We start from the raw sequence: 21,014 nt of genomic DNA, 5'->3' as shown, positions 1-21,014 counted from the left end.
ATTTTACCTTTATATAGACTGCGTAATTTTATTTAATTTTCCTCGAGTTTGAAGCTGTCTGAGGAAGATAAGGTTCCTCAGTAATTACTGAGTACAACCGAAAACATTAAAATCGTGTGTTATATTTAGCTCTTGCTTGCCGGCCATCGTCATAAATCCACATAACTAATTATTCGCCTATGGCGATTTTCTTGAAGCAAATTTCCATTAACCAACGAAGTATAACACCACGACAAAGCGCATGTCCATTTAACATGAGTTTATTTCAAAAAATCTTAATTCAAAAAAAATCTCGTAATTTTAAAAGTGGAATTTAATTTATAACGAACTAGCAACCCGCCATCGCACGAGTGCAATGCTGATGCTAAATATACTACAGAATTTGTTTATTTACGAAATCAAATCAGAGACTTCTAAAATTATCTGTGTTTCTTAACTATATTGTCCCTGTATTATACAATATATACAAAAACCTTCCTCTCGAATCACTCTATCTATTAAAACTGCATCAAAATCCGTTGCGTAATTTGAAAGATCTAAGCATACACAGGAATAAGCGACTTTGTTTTTTAAAATAAAATGATGCAATTTCTCTTTGCTGACAACTACTTAAGAAATATTATAGAGCACAAATGTGTGAGCCAACACAGTTGCACTCTCTATACAGCTCATAAGCCTTGGAGGTTTGCTGTTCGAGGCCAATGAACGCCAACAAACGCCAACTCTTGGACCAAATTTTTGAACAGGAAATTCCAATAACATTTCATTGAACCAACCAGAAGTTTGGGGCCTCTTATGCAGTAGACCAACAAAACTGATATTGTCTGCGTGCCTTGGGTACCCTCATCAAATAACATATACGTATTCATATTGCAATGTATATAATATATAAATTTCGAATTTAAAATCAATGAGTCGAGATGGCCCAGTGGTTAGAACGCGTGCACCGCTGATTCATGTGCTTAATTTGTCTTTATAATTCATCTCGTGCTCAACGGTGAAGGAAAACATCGTGAGAAAACCTGCATGTGACAAATTTCATAGAAATTCTGCCACATGTGTATTTCACCAACCCGTATTGGAACAGCGTGTTGGAATGTGTTCCAAAACCTTCTCCTCGAAAGGAGAGGAGGCCTTTAGCCCAGCAGTGGGAATTTACAGGCTGTCGTTGTTGTTGTGAATTTAAAATCGTCTTCGTTACAATGGAAACGCGTTAACGCGATATTATCTATAAATAGCGCATCCATCACCTCGTTTAGGTCAAGAACAATGTGCCGTAAATATGGCAAGTCTTAGCTTTTTTATGGACCTATTATAGTAAGCCTATAATTACTATTTGTCTAGATTTCATACGATTTAAACTTTGTGTTTCATTGTTTTCAAGAAGTACGCATTGTTTTATTCACTTACTGGTTACAAATAATTCGAGATTTAAAAAAAAAACTTATTGTAAATTATCAATGATGCTTTGATTGAATGAATTTTAAAAATATTTGGAAAATACTTTATTCGATTTTTAAATCGTTTTTTTTTTATAAATGGTTGGAAATAATGTTACTTGTGAGATGACATATGACAGAGAAATATGGAAGGAGAAGATATGCTGCGCCGTCCCGAAATAAAATTGGGATAAGAGCAGGAGGATGACTTATTTAAATAATAAAATTTTTTACCTTCCCATCCAAAATAGTTTGCTCCGGAAGTCCATCCCCTTGGTATTCGATATTGTTCGCCTGCGATCCGTAGTTAGACTGTGCATACGCAACCGACAGCGCACAGGCCAATACACACCACAAAAGAGCCATATTTAATCTGAAACAATAAAGTATAACAATTTAGATACTTGAAAATCAGTCATACAACAACACCAACAACAACAGCCTGTAAATTTCCCACTTCTGGGTTAAAGCCTCCTCTCCCTTTGAGGAGAAGGTTTGGAACATATTCCACTACGCTGTTCCAATGCAGGTTAGTGGAATACCCATGTGGCAGAATATCTATTACATTAGACACATGCAGGTTTCCTCACGATGTTTTCCCTCACCGCGAGCACGACATGAAATATAAACATAAATTAAGCACATGAATATTCAGTGACGCTTGCCTGGGTTTGAACGCGCAATCATCGGTTAAGATGCACGCGTTCTGACCAATGAGCCATCACAGCTCAATTTTAAAAGTTAATCATACACAAGATGACACACCTGAGCTACAAAGACGATAAACGAACAATCTCTTTCGCAGGTTTTAGTTAGATTCTAGTATAACTTAAAGAGTTACGTTTTCGTTTCAATTTATTGAAAGCCTTAAAAACTATTCTATTACGTAAGTATAGCAATTCTTTCCTATTCTTTGAATTGTCTCGCTCAGTTTTATCTCGAGAAGTTTAGTTTTCAGAGAGCTTAAATGTTTCACATCCGTATATTAAGTAACGAAAAAAAAAACCTACTATTAATTAAAACATTAATTTAGATGTTTAAATGTTTTATGAAGTTTATATTTGAGAATTACCACGTCTAATATTATTTACAGTACAATAACTTAATTTAGTATATTGTACTAAGTAAAATAGGTTAAATTCCAATTTCAAAATGCTGATCAAAGATTTACTTTTTCGAACACTCATTGGTCAGATATGGCATTATCAGTTGCAATCGACCAATGAGTGTTAAGATTAGACCTAAATTATTTAAATAATATTTAGTATTATATAATTTGTCTGTTTGTATTAAGTAGTTTGCGTTATATTGCGTTCTTCGAGACATATAAAAACAAGACAAAAGGAATAAACGCAGCAATGATGTATGACATTTCGAGATAATCTCAGCAAGGACGCCGAGCGCCGACAGTCGCCCACCGCGCTAACCTTTCACCGTACCCACACAGGCCCAGACTAGTGTGACCAAATCTACTGGAAAATAGGATGAATCTTCCATATTTAATAACTAAATTTCGTACTTGGGTAGGCGTTAGTGTACAGTACTGTTAACTTTAATTTTTATTTCACGATTATTATGCTCATCAATATAATTGTCTTTTTCGTTACAATCACAAACTCAGACGTATTTTACGTTATGAACCTTCACAATCTATAAATGTCTACCGGCTTGGATCTTTCTAGTTCTCATATACAATATAATAGATAGAGAAGGTACCTTCATTAAATTCGCTTTACTAAACACATACTACAGTCATACACAATATATTTACGTACCTACACCAAATGCACTTTACTAAATGCACACTGTTAATATTATATGCTACTTATTAAGCGTAGGTCGGCATCGGAATGCTTCGAAGCCTTAATATTCTGAAAAATATATATGTTTTTAATGTTATAGTGGCATATACATTGAGAAGCGCATATGATGGATTTGTAATATTGTGATTCTATAATACATATTAATCCTAAATAATAATGTATCTAAAAGTAACTTATCCATGAATATTATTAATTTTGGCTACCCTATTCTCAGCAGTAATTTTATAATAAGCTTCTAGCGCCACGCCCTAGCTGCTTATAGAGTCTTCATTCGGTTGCTTAACGCTTTTTTTTAAATCAGAAGGTTGTTTTATACATATAAGTTTATGCCATATAAAATTGAAGATGCATATTAATAAAAAGATACAGACGATTTAGGAAACCTGTACATTTATGTAAATCTATGTATACATATGTATAGTACGACATAACTTAGATGTAGCATCGGCAAATTCAATAAAACCAATTACTGCCGATTTACACAATGTTGTGTCGTGCTATAGATATTTAATAATGCTTAATTTAACTATTAGCACAGCATTAATTGCCAAGGGGATTGATTCTACTTACACATAACGATTATATTTCGAACCCGATTTTATTCCGATACAATTGTCTATTCCTCAAAGAAATAATACTTTGCTTAATCGTAACTAAGGGTCAACAAAAACAACAACAACAACAACAACAGCCTGTAAATTCCAACTGCTGGGCCAAAGGCCTCCTCTCCCTTTCAGGAGAAGGTTTGGAACATATTCCACCACGCTGTTCCAATGCGGGTTGGTGGAATACACATGTGGCACAATTTCTATGAAATTTGTCACATGCAGGTTTCACTCACGATGTTTTCCTTCACCGCTGAGCACGAGATGAATTGTAAAGACAAATTATGCACATTAATATTCAGCGGTGCTTGCCTGGGTTTGAACCCGCAATCATCGGTTAAGATGCACGCGTTCTAACCACTGGGCCATCTCGACTCCAATTCTACTTATTTTTTTAGACACCCCGACTGGATTTGGTTTTGTAGTATAGAGACGACAAAACGGCAACTATTCTTTTAGATTACGTTTAGTAGAATTAGCAGTGCTAAACGATAAAACATCTGAGAATTTGAACTATTTTCCTAAATTTGCTTGGATTACGTTCAATACTTGACATATTTAGCTTTAATAAACTCCGAAGATTCTTAGCTAAAGGCTTTCAAAACCCCAGGGAAAAGCGATTGGGTTTTTCCGTATTAAATTTCCCAGACCTGCTCCAGTAATTTGTCCTTGCCTGTTTTGGAAAGAACGTAATAATTTTGCTTCTTCTTCTGAACTGTTTCCTATTGAGATTTGTGTCAAGTGAGGACTTATATGCCATTGAATATTGACACTTGCATAAAGTAGAGAGCACTTGTAGCCATCATACGAGCAAAGTATCAAGAAGACGTCATCATGTATAACCACATTACTTACAATGATACAACAACAGCCTGTAAATTTCCCATTGCTGGGCTAAGGCCTCCTCTCACTTTGAGGAGAAGGTTTGGAATTCCACCACGCTGTTCCAATGCGGGTTGATGAAATACACATGTCGCAGAATTTCTATGTAATTAGACACATGCAAGTTTCCCCACGATGTTTTCCTTCACCGCCGAGCACAAGATGAATTATAAATACAAATTAAGCATGACATGAACAGTCAGTGGTGCTTGCCTGAGTTCGAACCCCAATCATCAGTTAAGATGCCCGATTTCTAACCACCAGGCCATCTCAGCTCAACTCGGCTTACAATGACATCAAGTCAATACTTAATGCGATATCAATAAAACGATCATGCAATTAAAAGCCATTGTGATTAAGAATCGGCCACAAAAACTGAGTGAAAGCAAATAATTAACTTTAATTGTGTATCTTCAATTTCGCCGTGGGAATTCTCTTAGTCGTCTCGGCACTTAGCATCTTCGCAATCATCGCAATAATGTAACGACGATCTCTGTCGATTCTCGAATCGTAAGAGCATTGGTGTATCATTAAAGCTTTTTGCTTTATTGCTGTCTTATAGCCATTTTGTACGTATTTATATCAGCAGCAGTTTTGATTTTATTTGACCGCTCGAACAATTGGCAGTTTATATGTTTGACATTAAAAAAAATTAACCTTTAATTAATGAAAAGTAAAATAATGTGTGTTTTTGTTCTTATAATGATATATATCAATAAAGTATATAGGAATATATTCCAAATCTTCTCAAAGGAAGCTTTAGCCCAGCAGCGGGAAATTTACAGGCTATTCTTGTTATTGTTATATAATATGCGTTTCATACGCACAGTGGAGAGGGGTGGGGGAGGGTGTATGACGTCATCATAAAGAAAACGTCATGTCGTCTCCCGTTGTCGTCGTCGCGCCAATTGCTGTTTTAAATCAAAAAGTACTTTATTTTTACCAATGTCCATTATATTTCAACTTGGTAAAGTTTTATACAAGTTCCCTCGGCAGAAACCACTCAAATTCCATCGCCATATTGACTTTGAACCGCTGTGTTCCGGTTTGAAAGGTGAACGAGCTGATATGTTTACATAGTCTTAGATCCCATTGGCGGCGCTTTGGCGGTTTAAGGAGTCGTTAATAAAATACTGAGGCGAATGTGACCTCTGCGGAGTTCAAGATTGAAGATATTAGGAATGGGATCCACGATGGTATCCACGATAATTTTTCCCCTTCCTTAAATGTATTATGTTAGAGTTGTGTGCACAGGGAACAAAGATGTATTAACGTATATATGTCCATATAGTAACTACCTAATGTGTTTTTTCGTCTTTCATATAGGTCTATAACTAACAAAACCCTTGCAGCGCTGCCTTGCTTGTGTATCATTACAAATAAAGGCGACAGGTTGAACGGTAGGAAAGTTTATGTACAGTGCGCAACATTATGTAACAGTGCCGGCGTTAGGAAGGGGCGGTTCAATTTTAGGGTTGCCAAGGTCTGGGGTCTCGAACCTACCGCAAATACATGCTTTACCCTGAGGATATCGTTGCACTGCACTTACGAAAAAAATATATTGATGCCCCAGAAAATTCAACAACGACCCTAAAACTACCCAAGGCTTGCAGTTCAGCTCAACCCTAGCCGAAATGGACGCCGAATACACATCCAGCCAGGACAACCAGCAACTCTAAAAGAGACTTAAGACAAAGTACATAGACTAAAAAACTCACCATTATCTATATATACTGGTTCTAACTTTCACGGTATCTCAAACAGACATACCCAACATCAATTTTATATATGTATTTATAATTAATAAACCTATTCCTAAACCCTAATATAAACAAGGAATGGGAACACATCAGTAAATGTAGACAATTATTCATAGACAAATTGAATATTCAACCTTATAAATGACTAACAACCAGTTTTTGTGTCTGGTAGCAGAATAATAGCAAAAAGACACCCACACACACGCATTGTTGCATATTTTTAATTTGTGTTCTATATTTAAAAATTGTTTCTTCTGCATTTTATTTTAAATAAATCGTTCGATTTTTAAAGCAATATTAACCTAAAACGAATATTGAACGTTCTCGAAATTTAAATTTCGTGAAATATCATTTGTGCAGCATTAACCGCCAAATTTATAGCCAGGAACGCCATTTTGCGATATGGAGGCCGTTGAACCATATTCGACCAAAGAGTTTTTATATGTTTCCGTTGATTTTTATTATTTATTTTTTTGGTTATCTGCGACTAATCGAGGCATTTATTTATTGCCTGTTAATCATTTAATATTTATCGTTGAACATTATATTAATAATATTTTCAAATTACCGTTTAAAATAAGAAGAAAAACTCTGTTAAATAAATTATATTCCCTATACAAGCCGCACGTTTTTGTCTGTATTTTAAGAATATTCATAAATCATAAGCAGAAAAATAACACCTTAAATTGAATACTGTTTAGTCAAAATATTGTAATGTTAAATAAAGAAACAAGAGTTTCTTTTGGCTAAAAAACTTGCATCATAACAGACCACACCGTTTCTGAATACGAGCGGGCAGACTGAAGTTAGGATTGTTCTACACATGCCGTAAACGCGCTACGGTTCATAAATTTACACGCTTGTACATTTTACTAGGAAGCTGGGTCATTATAATCGATACAGATCAGTTTGTATAACGAGTGTTTTTATCATTTATGTCATAATTAATATTCCTGATTTTCCGTAACACAAGTGCTACTTACATTGGGATCAGAGTAATGTATGTGATTTTGTTGTCTCATATTTATTTCTTTATTATCAACATTATTCCATCATTATCATTACATAGTATAAAAACAATGTCACATACTGCTGTCTGTATCTATGTTGTCTTAGATCTTTGGAATTAGGCAAGGAATTTTAATGCGGCTTTTTAATATGTAGAGTGATTCGAGAGGAAGTTTTTTTATATCATATAATATATGGATATAATACATGGACAATAAAGAAATACTGATAATTTTAGAAATTTCGAATGTTATGTGGTAAATAAATAAATTCTGTCGTATATTTAGTATGAGCATTGCACCCGTGCCTAGTCGGGATAAATCGCTAGTGCACTTATATACAGGTTATAAATCTGTAGTAATTGTATAAAGACGAATGTATGAAATTTCTTATGGTGGATAGGTATAGACTATTTTCCACCTTTGGAGGGGATCAAAGTTCTTTTCTGCGCAAACTTAAATCCAAGCTGGTGACGACGCGCATTCATTAGTTATATAATATATCTAACAATATGTACAGTTCGCAAAAAAAAAATTACATTATAAATGATAACAAAGAACTATAAAATAATACCCTTTGCATTTCACACCGTATACTTAAGTTTACGTGTTAGCAATTAATATATTCTATCGGATGTACACACACACACACACATGTAGTATAATTGATACATTTATTGGATTTCTGCTCGGTTTTATTGGTAGAAACCACATTCCTAACCAATGGTTTAATAGATGCGATAGAGTTGTAAACTAACGACTTTAATGCTCTTAATTATGTCTTCGTAACAGAAGCAAAATACAAAATGATTCCCACAAGAAAGAGATTATATGACGGAATAATACATTCCATTTAGATTTAAAGCAAAAAAAGTGGTATGTAAATAAAACCCTTTGCCATACTTACGCCAACAATAAATATTTAAGTGGTACATAGGATGGAAAGTGACTACCAAGTCGCTCATATTTACAATGCCAGAGGGCTAACAGATGCATTGCTGGCTTTTTAGGAATAAAAGGCCACTTTTCTTGAAATATTGGTTCAAAAAACCATTAAAAAACCAATAGAAAATGCCTTTATCACATTGATGTGGATGTGTGCCTTTATGACGTCGAAAATGTCGATGGATATTCGAATTGGAGATATATATGTATATGCTTGAAGAAAGGAGTTTTTCACTGATCAACGTTTTTCTTTCATATAATATATAAACATAAACCTAATGTATTTAACTCATTTGCAAGAAAACATTTAATATTCAATAGTTAATTTAAAACGTAGATGCTGTAATTAATAAACATGTGGAAATAACGAACGCTGCGTTCGAACAAGTTGCGACTAATCTATAAACGTGAACCAAGCTTAAGATTTGAAAAATCATTGTATTTTAGCTCTTAAAACCATTGTATTAAGATTCCCTGTATTTATATAAAAATGTATATAGAAAACCACGACCAGTATTACTTGTAGTGATTCAATTAACACATTCAAAAGGCGTTGCCGCTTACTAATGTCTTGCCCCACGGCTTGGCAAGTGTTAATAGTGTACACTCGCTTAATAAATAACAGGAGTTTTTTATTTGAATTGAGCAGTCGAGTTCGTAATTTGTCATTGCTAGTGCTGCGCAAAATAAGTGACTGCATTCTATTTTTATGTAATTTTTCAACTTATTACTATGTAATGTATGTAAAATCGCTTGCCGCTGTCTGTATGCTTAGATATATAAAATTACGCAACGGATTTTGATCCAATTTTTTTAAATAGATAGAGTTATTGAGAGGATAGTTTTGTATATATTTTTTTTGTATATTTTTTTGTGTATTTAATGTCAGCATTGCACCCGTGCGAAGCCAGGGCGGGTCGCTAGTTTTTTTTAATAAAATCAAGTTATACAACATGCGTATAAACTTCGACCATTAGCCTTATAAAAGGAGAATATTATTAGAGCTCCACCAATCCGTCAGCCCCCATGGACTCATATCCATACACGTGACAGATTTCCATCTGACGCACGATTTTCGCGCGATAATTTCTATTGTCCGTTCTCAACACGAGATCAATTATAAGTACCAATTAAGCACGTTAAAATTAAGATATAATCATCAATAATTTATTGTGATTTACGTATTGGAATCACTTGACCATCGAACAAGCATATCAAACCAATTGAACCAATTTCAATACTACTTATAACACACACGCTAATTTTTTTTTTTTACTGTCATTTTATATAAAACCTTTTATGTTGATAAACTATTAGCAACGTGTTAATCTGACAAGCATTTGACAGGTCCATATGATCATGACAATACCGAGCCATTATAAAATGATACTTGATTGGATTTCAAATGATCTCTATTAACCAACATGAATATACTTTCAATTCGATGTCTTAAATAGATACGAGTAGATTATATAGATTTTGGTACTAGGAATGCTATTAGTAATACGTATTACAACCAATAGATGGTGTTACTTGATTAGATTGATATAATAATACAATAGTGGGCAAAGCTTGGTCACTAAATAAACGTACACTAATTTATGACTATTATTAGAATGTTCTCCAAAATACGACCTATATTTCGGTACAAGTTTTATCCTTATGGTTTTATTAGTTTTCCTACTTAAGTATTGCAAAAAGTAACAATTTATAAGTATCGATATATTGATTAATTTGAATATATCTTTACTAAGATATCATATAAAAAATATATGAGAATCTGATAATTTCCAGTTCTTCTCAAAATACCCTGAATAGGTATAATCAGTATTCAATATTTTTGTTTAGAACGTGTGCTGAGTGGGCGGCACATAACCTGAAAGCCTTGCACAAACATTCCAAAAGATATAGTTACAACTTTGTCCAATCAAATGCTCAAACTATTACCCAAAAGCTTTTTCATATCAACGTGATGTAAAGGCAACTAGCACACCATATGTACATGCACATACTTGCATATAACAAAGTTCTAGAGGCCTTTCAAGCATAATAATCCTTTATAAACGATGCAGTTATGTAATTATCAACATGACAATTTCCTATAAGTGTCAAGGTTGCATTCATACTTGACTCCTGAGTGCTGTTTTATTTCATTGTTAGATGTGGGCGATGACATTGGTCCTACGCGCGCTTTAATGATACTCAACAATTTGATATTCAAATGTATTGATAAGATGTCAGTGTGAGGAACTATTGTTATATCTACACACATATTTGTTCAAGGTATATTGATGGCAACAAAACTACTTAATAAAAAAAATCGTAGACATTATACATTTTTTTATTTGTCCGTAACGAGGTTTCGTTACTTAAGGTTCTATTTTAATAATTTAAGTTAAATTATAGTATTTACTATGGATATTTTTGGGCTCTATGGATTTGAATCACAATGTTGATAGATTAAAAAAAAACTATTTACCATGAGAGCATACAGGTGTATCACATATGTCGCAATTTTTTATAAGAACTTTAAAAGAAAAATTAATATGTTTATGAGTAGTTAAGGGGAATAGTGTTGTATTATAGTATGTATTATATATAAATCAAGACTTATTTGTGCTGGAATACCTGATACGGGAGTTAAAGGTTTGTTTATATTTATTATTTCTTTTATTGAAATAGACTTCACAGTGAGGAGATAGGGAGATAGAAAGTTAATAAGAAGGACAATTAAAACAAAAGCCAAGCTTGTATAAAATAATATTGCACAAATGAAAATAAAATACAAGTTGATTCTACGAAAAAATCTCCAGAACGAGTGTTCCCCTTAAAACTCTTAAGGTTATAACAAGTAAATGAACATAGTGAGAAGGAATTTGAACTTTATCACGTTAGCAGTAGAGTTCTTATTATTGATACGTAATCGTGTAGGATGTTATGTGACGTAACTTTGGACGACCTCCACGGTACATTTTTGGTTGTTACAACTTTTACTTTTTGCGAGCGCTACTCATACGACGTCGAACACAGGTACCCATTGTTTTATCTCTTGACGAAATATCTCCAAATTTATTAATATATTTACTAAATATATTTTGCATAACAATATCTATTGTACGCCATGTTATAAACATAAAGGCTTTCGATATTTTAGAGAGAATCTGTTTACTCATACTCGTATGTATACATGCATATACATACAAATAGATACACCTAAAAAAATTCATCATCCTCCTGCCCTAATCCCATTTTTATTTGGGGTCGGCGCAGCATGTCTTCTCTTTCCATACTTCTCTGTCGGACGTCATCTCACAAGTAACATTCTTCCTAACCATATCTTATTTCACACAATCCATGCATCGTTTCATTGGTCGTCCTCTACCTCTTTATCCATCCACATCCACGCATCCAATATCCAATATTCTTTGTATGTAAAGTTTACTGTTTTATCTGTGGTAAATTATATGTTGTATTGATATCCACCATACTTTCCTGTTTCTTGTAATGCCTGCGAAACGATCTAGAGTTAATACATTTTCCTTTTAAATTCATTTACTTATATACTTACCTTATTATTTATGACCATGAATTTGAAAACATTTTAGGTTATACTATTATTACTATAACATAATTATTTAATTGTATTTAATCGTTATGTTATAACCGACTAAATAAACATGAAACATGTCTGTGACCTCATTCCGACTTGTTCAAAGGTTACTATCGATTAATTATGTATTATGTAATGTAATTCTGACCGAATTTCGATCACAATCAATCATAAGGACTACTCAGCTGCATACGTTACAAGTGTGTACGCAATCGCTGGTAAATATTTACAAATCAGATTTGAATCCAGGACCTTGGGTTTTAGCCTTATATACTACTCAATAAACCTACACTTATTTCCAAAGTTTTTTATAATTGTATTATTAAACTCTATTATTTATATGACAACACAATTGATATCATACTATTTATCATACACATGTTATTATGAGTTGTAAGTTCTTGGTATAAAAAGGTCACCTATGTTTTCTCTCTGGATTCAAGTTTGTTTCATAAAAAAAATCAGAAAATTCAGTTTTTCAGCCTTGAAAACGAAGCAGAGAGAGTTACTTTCGCATTTATAATATTCGCTAAAAATATTTCAATAAATAATACCATTATCAAATGGCTTTACATGTTTACAACATATGATATCTATGAAAGCAATGATGTTCCTAAGAAAATCGGATAATACACTTTGAGAAGTATTACCTAATTCTAAGTAAGTAAGTAAGTTGTGAGTAGAAATAATTAAGGCCAAGAACATTGAAACAGCTCAATACGATGGATACTCATGTGGCTACATTTCTTCCAATGCTTTACTTAAAATATTTTACAACCAAGAGATAAACTGTTAATACGATAACAACATTAAAACCCAGTAAAGCTTAAGGTTTGTCTGCTTTAGCCTTAACCACTGGTAAACTGACCACTAGTACTTTATTAAATATACATACATACATATTACTTGGCGGTAGGGCTTTGTGCAAGCCGTCTGTGTACGTACCACCCACTCACCAGTTATTCTACCGCCAAATAACAGTACTCAGTATTGTTGTGTTCCGGTTTGAAGGGTGAATGAGCCAGTGTAACTACAGGCACAAGGGACATAAAATCTTAGTTACCATGGTTGGTGGCAAATTGACGATGTAAGGAATAGTTAATATTTCTTACAGCGTCTTTGTCTATGGGTGATGGTGACCACTTACCATGAGGTGGCTTATATGCTCGTCTGCCAACCTATACCATAAAAAATATAACATATATAATACTAGTAGTTGCCTGCGGCTTCACTCGTCTTTTGGGGAGTTGATCGTTATGTGTCAGGCAAAAACAGAGGCCTATGTCCTACCTTGGAGTTCAAATTTGCTTCATACCAAGTGAAAGAGCAACAAACAGACAGACAGACACTTACTTTCACATTTATAATATTAGGTATAGATGACTCTCGATTTTAGAGCCCGCAGGCATCATCCATATTTATCAACAATATCTTAATGGAACATCGATATTTTGTAACGTAATCAGTATAAAAACTATAACAATAAAAATCAACGGTAGTTAATTGATTACATCTTAAATGCTACATCTTCGAATTGTGAGTCAAATCCGTCACGATTTTCACATCAAAATCCACACGAACTGTTATATATTCCAGTTCAAAGACCTAAGACCTATAATAGACGTGTTGTTTATGGCAACACTGCCGATTTTAATGTTTATTTCTTGATTTTTTCTGTGATGAGATGAGATGAAAAGGTGCACCGACACATAACACGAAGTCTTAACGAGAAGAAAAATGTAAATAATGTAATTAAAACCCATTTTTTTTAAATTAAAATAAATTAATATATTTTGTATATTATTTACTTTTTAATTTTTTATAGTGACTGATAGTTATATTTTTCGTTTATCTATGTATTGCATTGGGTAAAAGCGCCTATCCATGATGATATGATGATCTAGTTAAGAGCAATATTTATATTTTTTTTATTTTAATGTTACATTTAGGCCTTTATATAGATGTTAAAAAATATTTATTAAAAATATTTACTGAACAAATTATGAACACATATAATAGTGTTCTATCGAATTGATTCCAAACGATTCATACATGAGAGACATTAAGAGATCACATTAAGAGATTAATGTGAAAAAATTTATGGTCTAAAAGTTTATTTATAGCATTATATAAAAATTTATTTCATAGTTGATACTTGCATCAACGACACACGAGTTTGTGAGTTTGCACGAATACATCTGTCCGCCGTCCTTGCGCAAGCCGTGCCCCACATTCGGAAACGCCTGTATTTGAATATAATATGCTATTGCAAGCGACTATATCTATATCATTGCATTAATCCCATTTGCTTATCACAGAGTATAGACAATATTTCTCAATATGGAAGCATTGATATATTATATAAGATTTTAAATTGACATAGGTATTTTTTTATTACAGTTATAAAATACGGAATATTTACCTTGTATTATATAAGATTTTAAATTAACATGGTTATTTTTTTTATTAAAGTTATTTAATACGGAATATTTACCTTTTTTGTTTTATTTTTATTCGTCTTGTTCACGAGACTGTGAACTCAGTCTAAAACTCAATCTAAAATTAAAAAACATTGATACATTATCCAAAATTGAACACAGATATTACTTAATATAGAAGCATTTAAATATTGTCTAAAATTTACCACTGAGATGAGTGAATGAAATGGTGAATGAAAAAGAGTGAAAATGAAAGAATGAAAAGTATATTATGAAAGTACTAATATTAGTTTAAATAAAATATTTTAATACTTTCTTGCCAAATTTCGGTGCAAACTACAGTCTGAACCAATCTTGACCTTACAAAATGTCGATTCAAAACTGCTTGTCAGACGTGCTTGAAAAAAAATATTTTGAATGTACATGTTCGTCTGTGAATTGATTGATATTTAGCCTTGTCAATCGTTAGGCTATATACAGCTTCGCTTGTAGATCGCAGTTATAATCATAATAAAACAAGACAGATGATCGAATGAATTATAAAGAAAACACATTTAATAGAAGTTAAGGAACCCAGTAAAAGTTGAGTTTTTTATTTCTAGTACATATTTGCCGAAAAATATCATAAAAATTCCATATTTTAATAGCGCGCAAAAACACTACTTGGACAATATGGCGCTGCAATGGGGTCGGTGACGTCACTTTCTTGTATTTTAATCTGTGGTACATATAGTAGAAAAGCAAAGTTTACAAGAAAATGACTTCATCGTAAGCCCGGCCAATCAGGAGCGTTTTGTGTCACGTGACAAATGTTTGAAAAAATGCATTTTATTTATGGACTTTTGAATAAATTAAGTACCTATTATTATCAACTTTCGTTAGTGAATAACCATTTTTAAACTCATAATATACACTGATTACAATAATTCACAATTTATTTTTCGCATTGTCAATAAGCCTATTTTAGTCAAATAGTAATCGTGTCAAGATCGTTCTGAGAACAATGCAGCTTAATACATTACGAATTGAAATGTGCTTAGATATTAATTATTGCAACAACCGGTTGAACTAACCAGTCCAGTGACTAAACTTGTCAGAGACTTGTATTGCGAATAACTTAGCTTACTCAATAAGGAACTGGTATACCATTTGTAATTGGGTTGAGTTCAAACGGCCCTACGTAGAACTTTGTGAAAATCAATTCGACACTGCTTACAGATTTTCCACGTGCCTTTTTCTTTCGAATGCGAAATTACTGTTGACGGAAAGAGATAGAACTATAAAAACAAAAGCATTTCATGAAACGTCTCGTGTATATGTTTAGTAAAAGTATCAGTCTGTGATTTTCACTGTTCGGCGTCATGCACACCATGATTATGTATGAGATCATCGATGAGGTCAAAAGGTTTTTAAAATTTTTTTTGGAGGAAGATGTGATGACCACACTCTGATTGTACCCGAACGCTAATTGTGTTTGAATGAGAGCCAGCTATCCTTTGAAGATCAAATTTGGAGGGTACATCAAGACACTGCTTCATTTATAAATGGAACGAAATAAGTAGATATCGAAACATGTGTTAAAGGAGTTCATTGAACAAATTAAGAACCTTTTTATTATTATTAAAACCTATGGCAATTAAGAGGTAAATATTTGTTTATATTCTAAAAAGCAAAAAAAAACAAAGAGTCCCAACGAAATATAAGCTTTATAGTTAATTAAAACATTATTAATAAAGTAAGAAACGGATAATATAAAAATGTCTTGAAAATTCTAAACAAACAATCTTTGTCACAACAAACGCTGTCTCGATACAAACTCCGTACCTACACGAATACGTTAAAAGTCCAGTTTAACGATGATGTCATGATCATTCCATATCTTAGCTTAGTGATATTTTAAGAAAAATTTGCATTATCAATACATCATATGGCATTCGAATTGCTTTTTTAATTTTTTTCTGCACTGACATTAGCTTTGGGCATATTAAACAGGTAAAATTTTATTACAGATACAGAAATATATTATAATACTATTGCTAATTTGCTTTTATGTGTATTTTTTATGCGTTATAACTCGTCCTCGTAGTTTTTTTATAACATTTTTAGGCGTAGGTAAACGGTTACCACTGCAAATTGTCGATCTAAGCAAATTTAACCACCCCTTCCAATCTCCATGCGCCACCAACCAGCGTGATTTAAAAGGCATGTTCTACAACACACAACCACTCTTCGAAAGGAGCTTTTATCGGCGGTTTTTCCGAAACGATACAACTTCATCAGGTGAACATCCTGCACATTGGATACCCATAAAAAAACACCTTCGCAACCAAAATGTTATGTACCTTGTGCATTTAATTACACTGGCTAATTCACCCTAGAACGTATACCAAGTATTGCTGCTTGGGAGTAAAATGAACGAGTGGTACCTCACCAAACACTTGGTCAACAGTGAAATAGAAAAATGAAAAAAAGTTTTTGTTCTATATATATATATATATATATATATATATATATATATATATATATATATATATATATATATATATATATATATATATATATATAAAATTTCAACATCAACGTCAACATCAACAGCCTGTAAATTCCCACAGCTGGGCTAAAGGCCTCCTCTCCCTTTGAGGAGAAGGTTTGGAACATATTCCACCACGCTGTTCCAATGCGGGTTGGTGGAATACACATGTGGCAGAATTTCTATGAGATTTGTCTGATGTTTTTGAAATTTGATGTTTTCCTTCACCGCTGAGCACGACATGAATTATAAAGACAAATTAAGCACTTGAATCAGCGGTGCTTGCCTGGGATTGAACCCGCAATCATCGGTTAAGATGCACGCGTTCTAACCACTGGGCCATCTCGTAACGACTATAAAATTTCGCTAGATAACATTTCAATAACAAAACAGTAAATGGTTAAACAATGCTGAAAGTAAATTCAATAAATTTAAACTTGATATCCTTTGCAGTCGACGATGATTCAGGAAGTTACGAGTAAATAATAAATAACAAAACCTCAGAACCTCTTAGCAGTAAACATGAACTGACGTCCTCTCTTGCAGCGGTACTTGATTTGCAATTTATTATTACAAACTTACTACACCAGAGACCGTTTCACGAACTGCATATATTATGACAAACTATAAACAATATTTTGGCCAAACCTTTTGCAATTAGAATTTTTTTAAAGACAGACAACTTCTCTATAAGATTACTTTTATCTATAAACACTATCGCGTCAAGAATTATATACTGTTCAAGTAATCAATAAGATTCCGTATCCTCGTACTTAAACTGGTTCAAGTGCCCTTTAAAACTTAACCCAGTGAGGCAGTTTTGAAGTCTGATGGAAAACTACCTGGCAAAAAGTTTATGCTAAGCATTATCTTCCAATTAAGTCATACGCAATGTATACAAAAATAATAATAAAATCCTTAGATATTCACACTACACACAAGTACATACTTGGTAGACTTGGTGCTACCACCAAACTTTAGTGATGTCCTTACTCCTTAGGTAAACTCCACTATTCTACCTCCATGACATTCAATGCTCATGAGATACCGCCAGACAGCAATACTGTTTATGTTGTTGTGTTTCAGCTTAAAGGGTGCGTTTAACTCACAAGGGTGTGTGTAACTACAGGCACAAAACATTTACACTTACTTCCCAAGGTTGGTGGCTCATTGGCGATGTAGGAAATAATTAGTATTTCACACAGCGCCAGTGTTGCCAGTTATGGGCAGTGATGACTACTCGCGATCAGATGGCACATTGGCCCCATCGCCTACGGATTAAATAAATATAACGAGAGAAAAAAACGAATCAGTTCATCGGATGAAAACTAAATAAGCTGAGAAATTTTATACATTCTTTTACATAAATCGTAACCAAAGAAAGTTTTTGACGCTATACTTAAATTGCTTTCTGGTAATCGATTTTTTTGCGACAAGGGGTAGTAAGTTTCTAAGCTCTACAGCTTTCGCATAAAAGGACTTAGGCATTAATTCCAATTGCAAACATACCTCCGTTGTCGAGCATGTGATGAATTAACAAAAAGTTACAATATATCCCAAAAAAAGCTCATTAAAACAATCCCCCGAACTTAAAGTATATTCCGATCCCCTGAATCTGATTTAAATTTTTCACATAAATTCAATTTCAAAATCACGATAAGTCCAAACAAAATTACCCGAATTTTGGTATCTCTGGCGCTCGTTCTGAACATAATGATCCGAAAAATATGGGTTGCGTTCGAGAAAAACGTAATTTATGAGTTATTTTTTGCGGAGAGTGATGAAATCAATTATGTCAGAGTTAGCGAAAATACGCCGCTAAAGCGAAAGCAATTCCCCGTACCATTTTTTCATACGAAATCGTCCCGACTTTCTGGAATCACTGATTACCCTAAATGGCCACTTGCTTCAAGAAAGCGAAAATTACCAAAAAAGTAAACATCTTGAAGCGCTCTCGTGGCGGTCATTGGGAAAAAATTATAAGACGGCAATCCCGAAAAGGCGAATCTTTTTATGTCTTACGATGATTTCGGATTCCGAAAACCAGTTATATAATTATGATTACTCCATTTATATATTATTTATTAACGCCGCTTAATATAATGTCCTATATGTGAACATATTAGTATCCAACCAAACTATTTTTAAACGAAAGCTATTAAATCCAGCCCATTAAAGGAATAACAATGACATAAATATATATACATATTGACAAAAGAAGCATTGATTTAATGACTTACAATACAGTTAAAGTTAAATGTCCCCATATATTTTTAACGAAATACAGTTTCAATACTAAACTGTTTTTAAATATTAAAACGCCCGTTTCATTCAATTTATCAAATTGGTTTGTTTCAAATCCGCTTTTCCGATCATAAACTTATTTACATAACGAAATATCTGATGCAAAAATAGTGAATTGACCATAAAAACCCTTCAACGTTATGCTATTAATGTAAATTTAAACATATATAAATATAAGCATTGATATCCATGGTAAAAACGAAGGTGTAACATTCGCTCTATGGCGTGAGGTACCACTTTATGGCTGGACCATATATATCCACGTTCGTTGGTGAAGGAAGCAGGTTTAGCCAATACCAATAAGTCTTCCATAATTACTACTGGTTGTCTTTTTACAGCTCATATTGTAATGAATTTAAATTATTTTTATATTCATAGCATTATGTTAACAACCATTTATCTGAAACGTCTAGCATATAAAGTCCGTTTAAAGTTTCGTTTTGTGTTTTTTAAAAAACGACGTAAGCTTTTTTTGAATCACGTCTGAATACGTTCAATTATTGAATGCAAAAATGTTGAATAGAATTATTCATGAATGAATATATTTGAGTGAATGACAAGTTAAAGAGAATGATAAAAAAATGTAAAGGGGTAATAAAGCGGATGTCTTTTAATAGTAGCGTGCATTATTTTATTTGAATTCTCAGGCCCTGTGTGTAGTACTGAAATTATAAAAAAAAAATATAACATATAAATGAAATTGTTTAGATCGACGTCCATTCATATACGCCAATTATATTTGATATTATATCTTTACTAATATTAAAAATACGAAAGTAACCTTCGTGTTTAAGTATAATCTATCTGTCTGTGCCTCTTGCGTGGCCAAAACATTAAATCGAATTTCATAAAATCTGGGATAAAGCAAGCTTGTATTCCAAGGAGACTATTTTTTATTTCTTATAGATGCCTGAAGCAACCCTGAAGTCCTGATCAATGACTAATCATATATGAAAATTAGTCAAAAAACACATTATTAAAAAAAAACAGACTATAATATAGTACAAGTACATATTATGAGTTACAGTACATGATATTCGTACTTTAAAAAGAAAAACAAACAATAATAGTACAAGTATATATTGTCATTTGTCAGTGAACTGTCAAACTTAAAAATGAGGCGTTAGGGCGTTTTATGATTTCTTTTTCCACTTTGTAAATTTTTATGTAAATATATTGAGCGTAATAAAATTAAGTTGTAAATGTTTTTGTGATCGTTCTTATTTGTTGTTTTAATAATAATGTTATTTGTCTATCTAATTATTTATTATTGTATTGTTTTATGTTATGAGTTAACTGAGAGTCTGCTACTATTGTGCCCTTAAAATTAAATTAAGCCTGCAATCTCGACCGCACCGTCCAATCTCCATCCGCACGTGACATTGGCGAAATAATATGTGCCCTCTTGGCACAAATAAAAGCCATAATAATAAAAAAAATGATTTATTTTGTTTTTTTTTTTTTAATTATCATAATGACAAAGAAACGTTCACTTGAACTAGTTTTTGTGTATTAGCTTTTGTTACATTTTAATTAGCAATTAATTTCGACCGATGAACGACTTTTTATATAAGATAAACAATCAGCTAGATCGCCTGACATCTGACTAATGGCTAACGAGCGCCGTCGTACGATTCCAGCGTTCCTGTTAGTAAACGTCAGTGCTGCCAC

The 21,014-nt window shown here is 33.0% G+C and overlaps 1 protein-coding gene across 5 annotated transcripts in view; it reads right to left on the bottom strand.

Moving 5' to 3' along the window:
• LOC124542637 overlaps window positions 1-21,014 on the bottom strand; it is an 83,236-nt gene that overhangs the window by 13,891 nt on the left and 48,331 nt on the right. For 4 of the 5 annotated variants that reach the window (XM_047120566.1, XM_047120584.1, XM_047120581.1 and 1 more), the window contains one exon: window positions 1,674-1,812. In XM_047120566.1, coding sequence (XP_046976522.1) covers window positions 1,674-1,805 — 132 coding nt within the window. In that variant the 5' untranslated portion in view covers window positions 1,806-1,812. Of the gene's footprint in view, window positions 1-1,673; window positions 1,813-18,189; window positions 18,211-21,014 lie in introns of those variants that run through there. The other variant, XM_047120575.1, reaches the window with a different exon arrangement.

The sequence above is a fragment of the Vanessa cardui genome, chromosome 2, assembly GCF_905220365.1.
Source record: "Vanessa cardui chromosome 2, ilVanCard2.1, whole genome shotgun sequence".
Lineage (NCBI taxonomy): Eukaryota > Metazoa > Arthropoda > Insecta > Lepidoptera > Nymphalidae > Vanessa > Vanessa cardui.
Note: the sequence above shows the minus strand (reverse complement) of the source record. Positions and strands in the feature narration are given on the sequence as shown.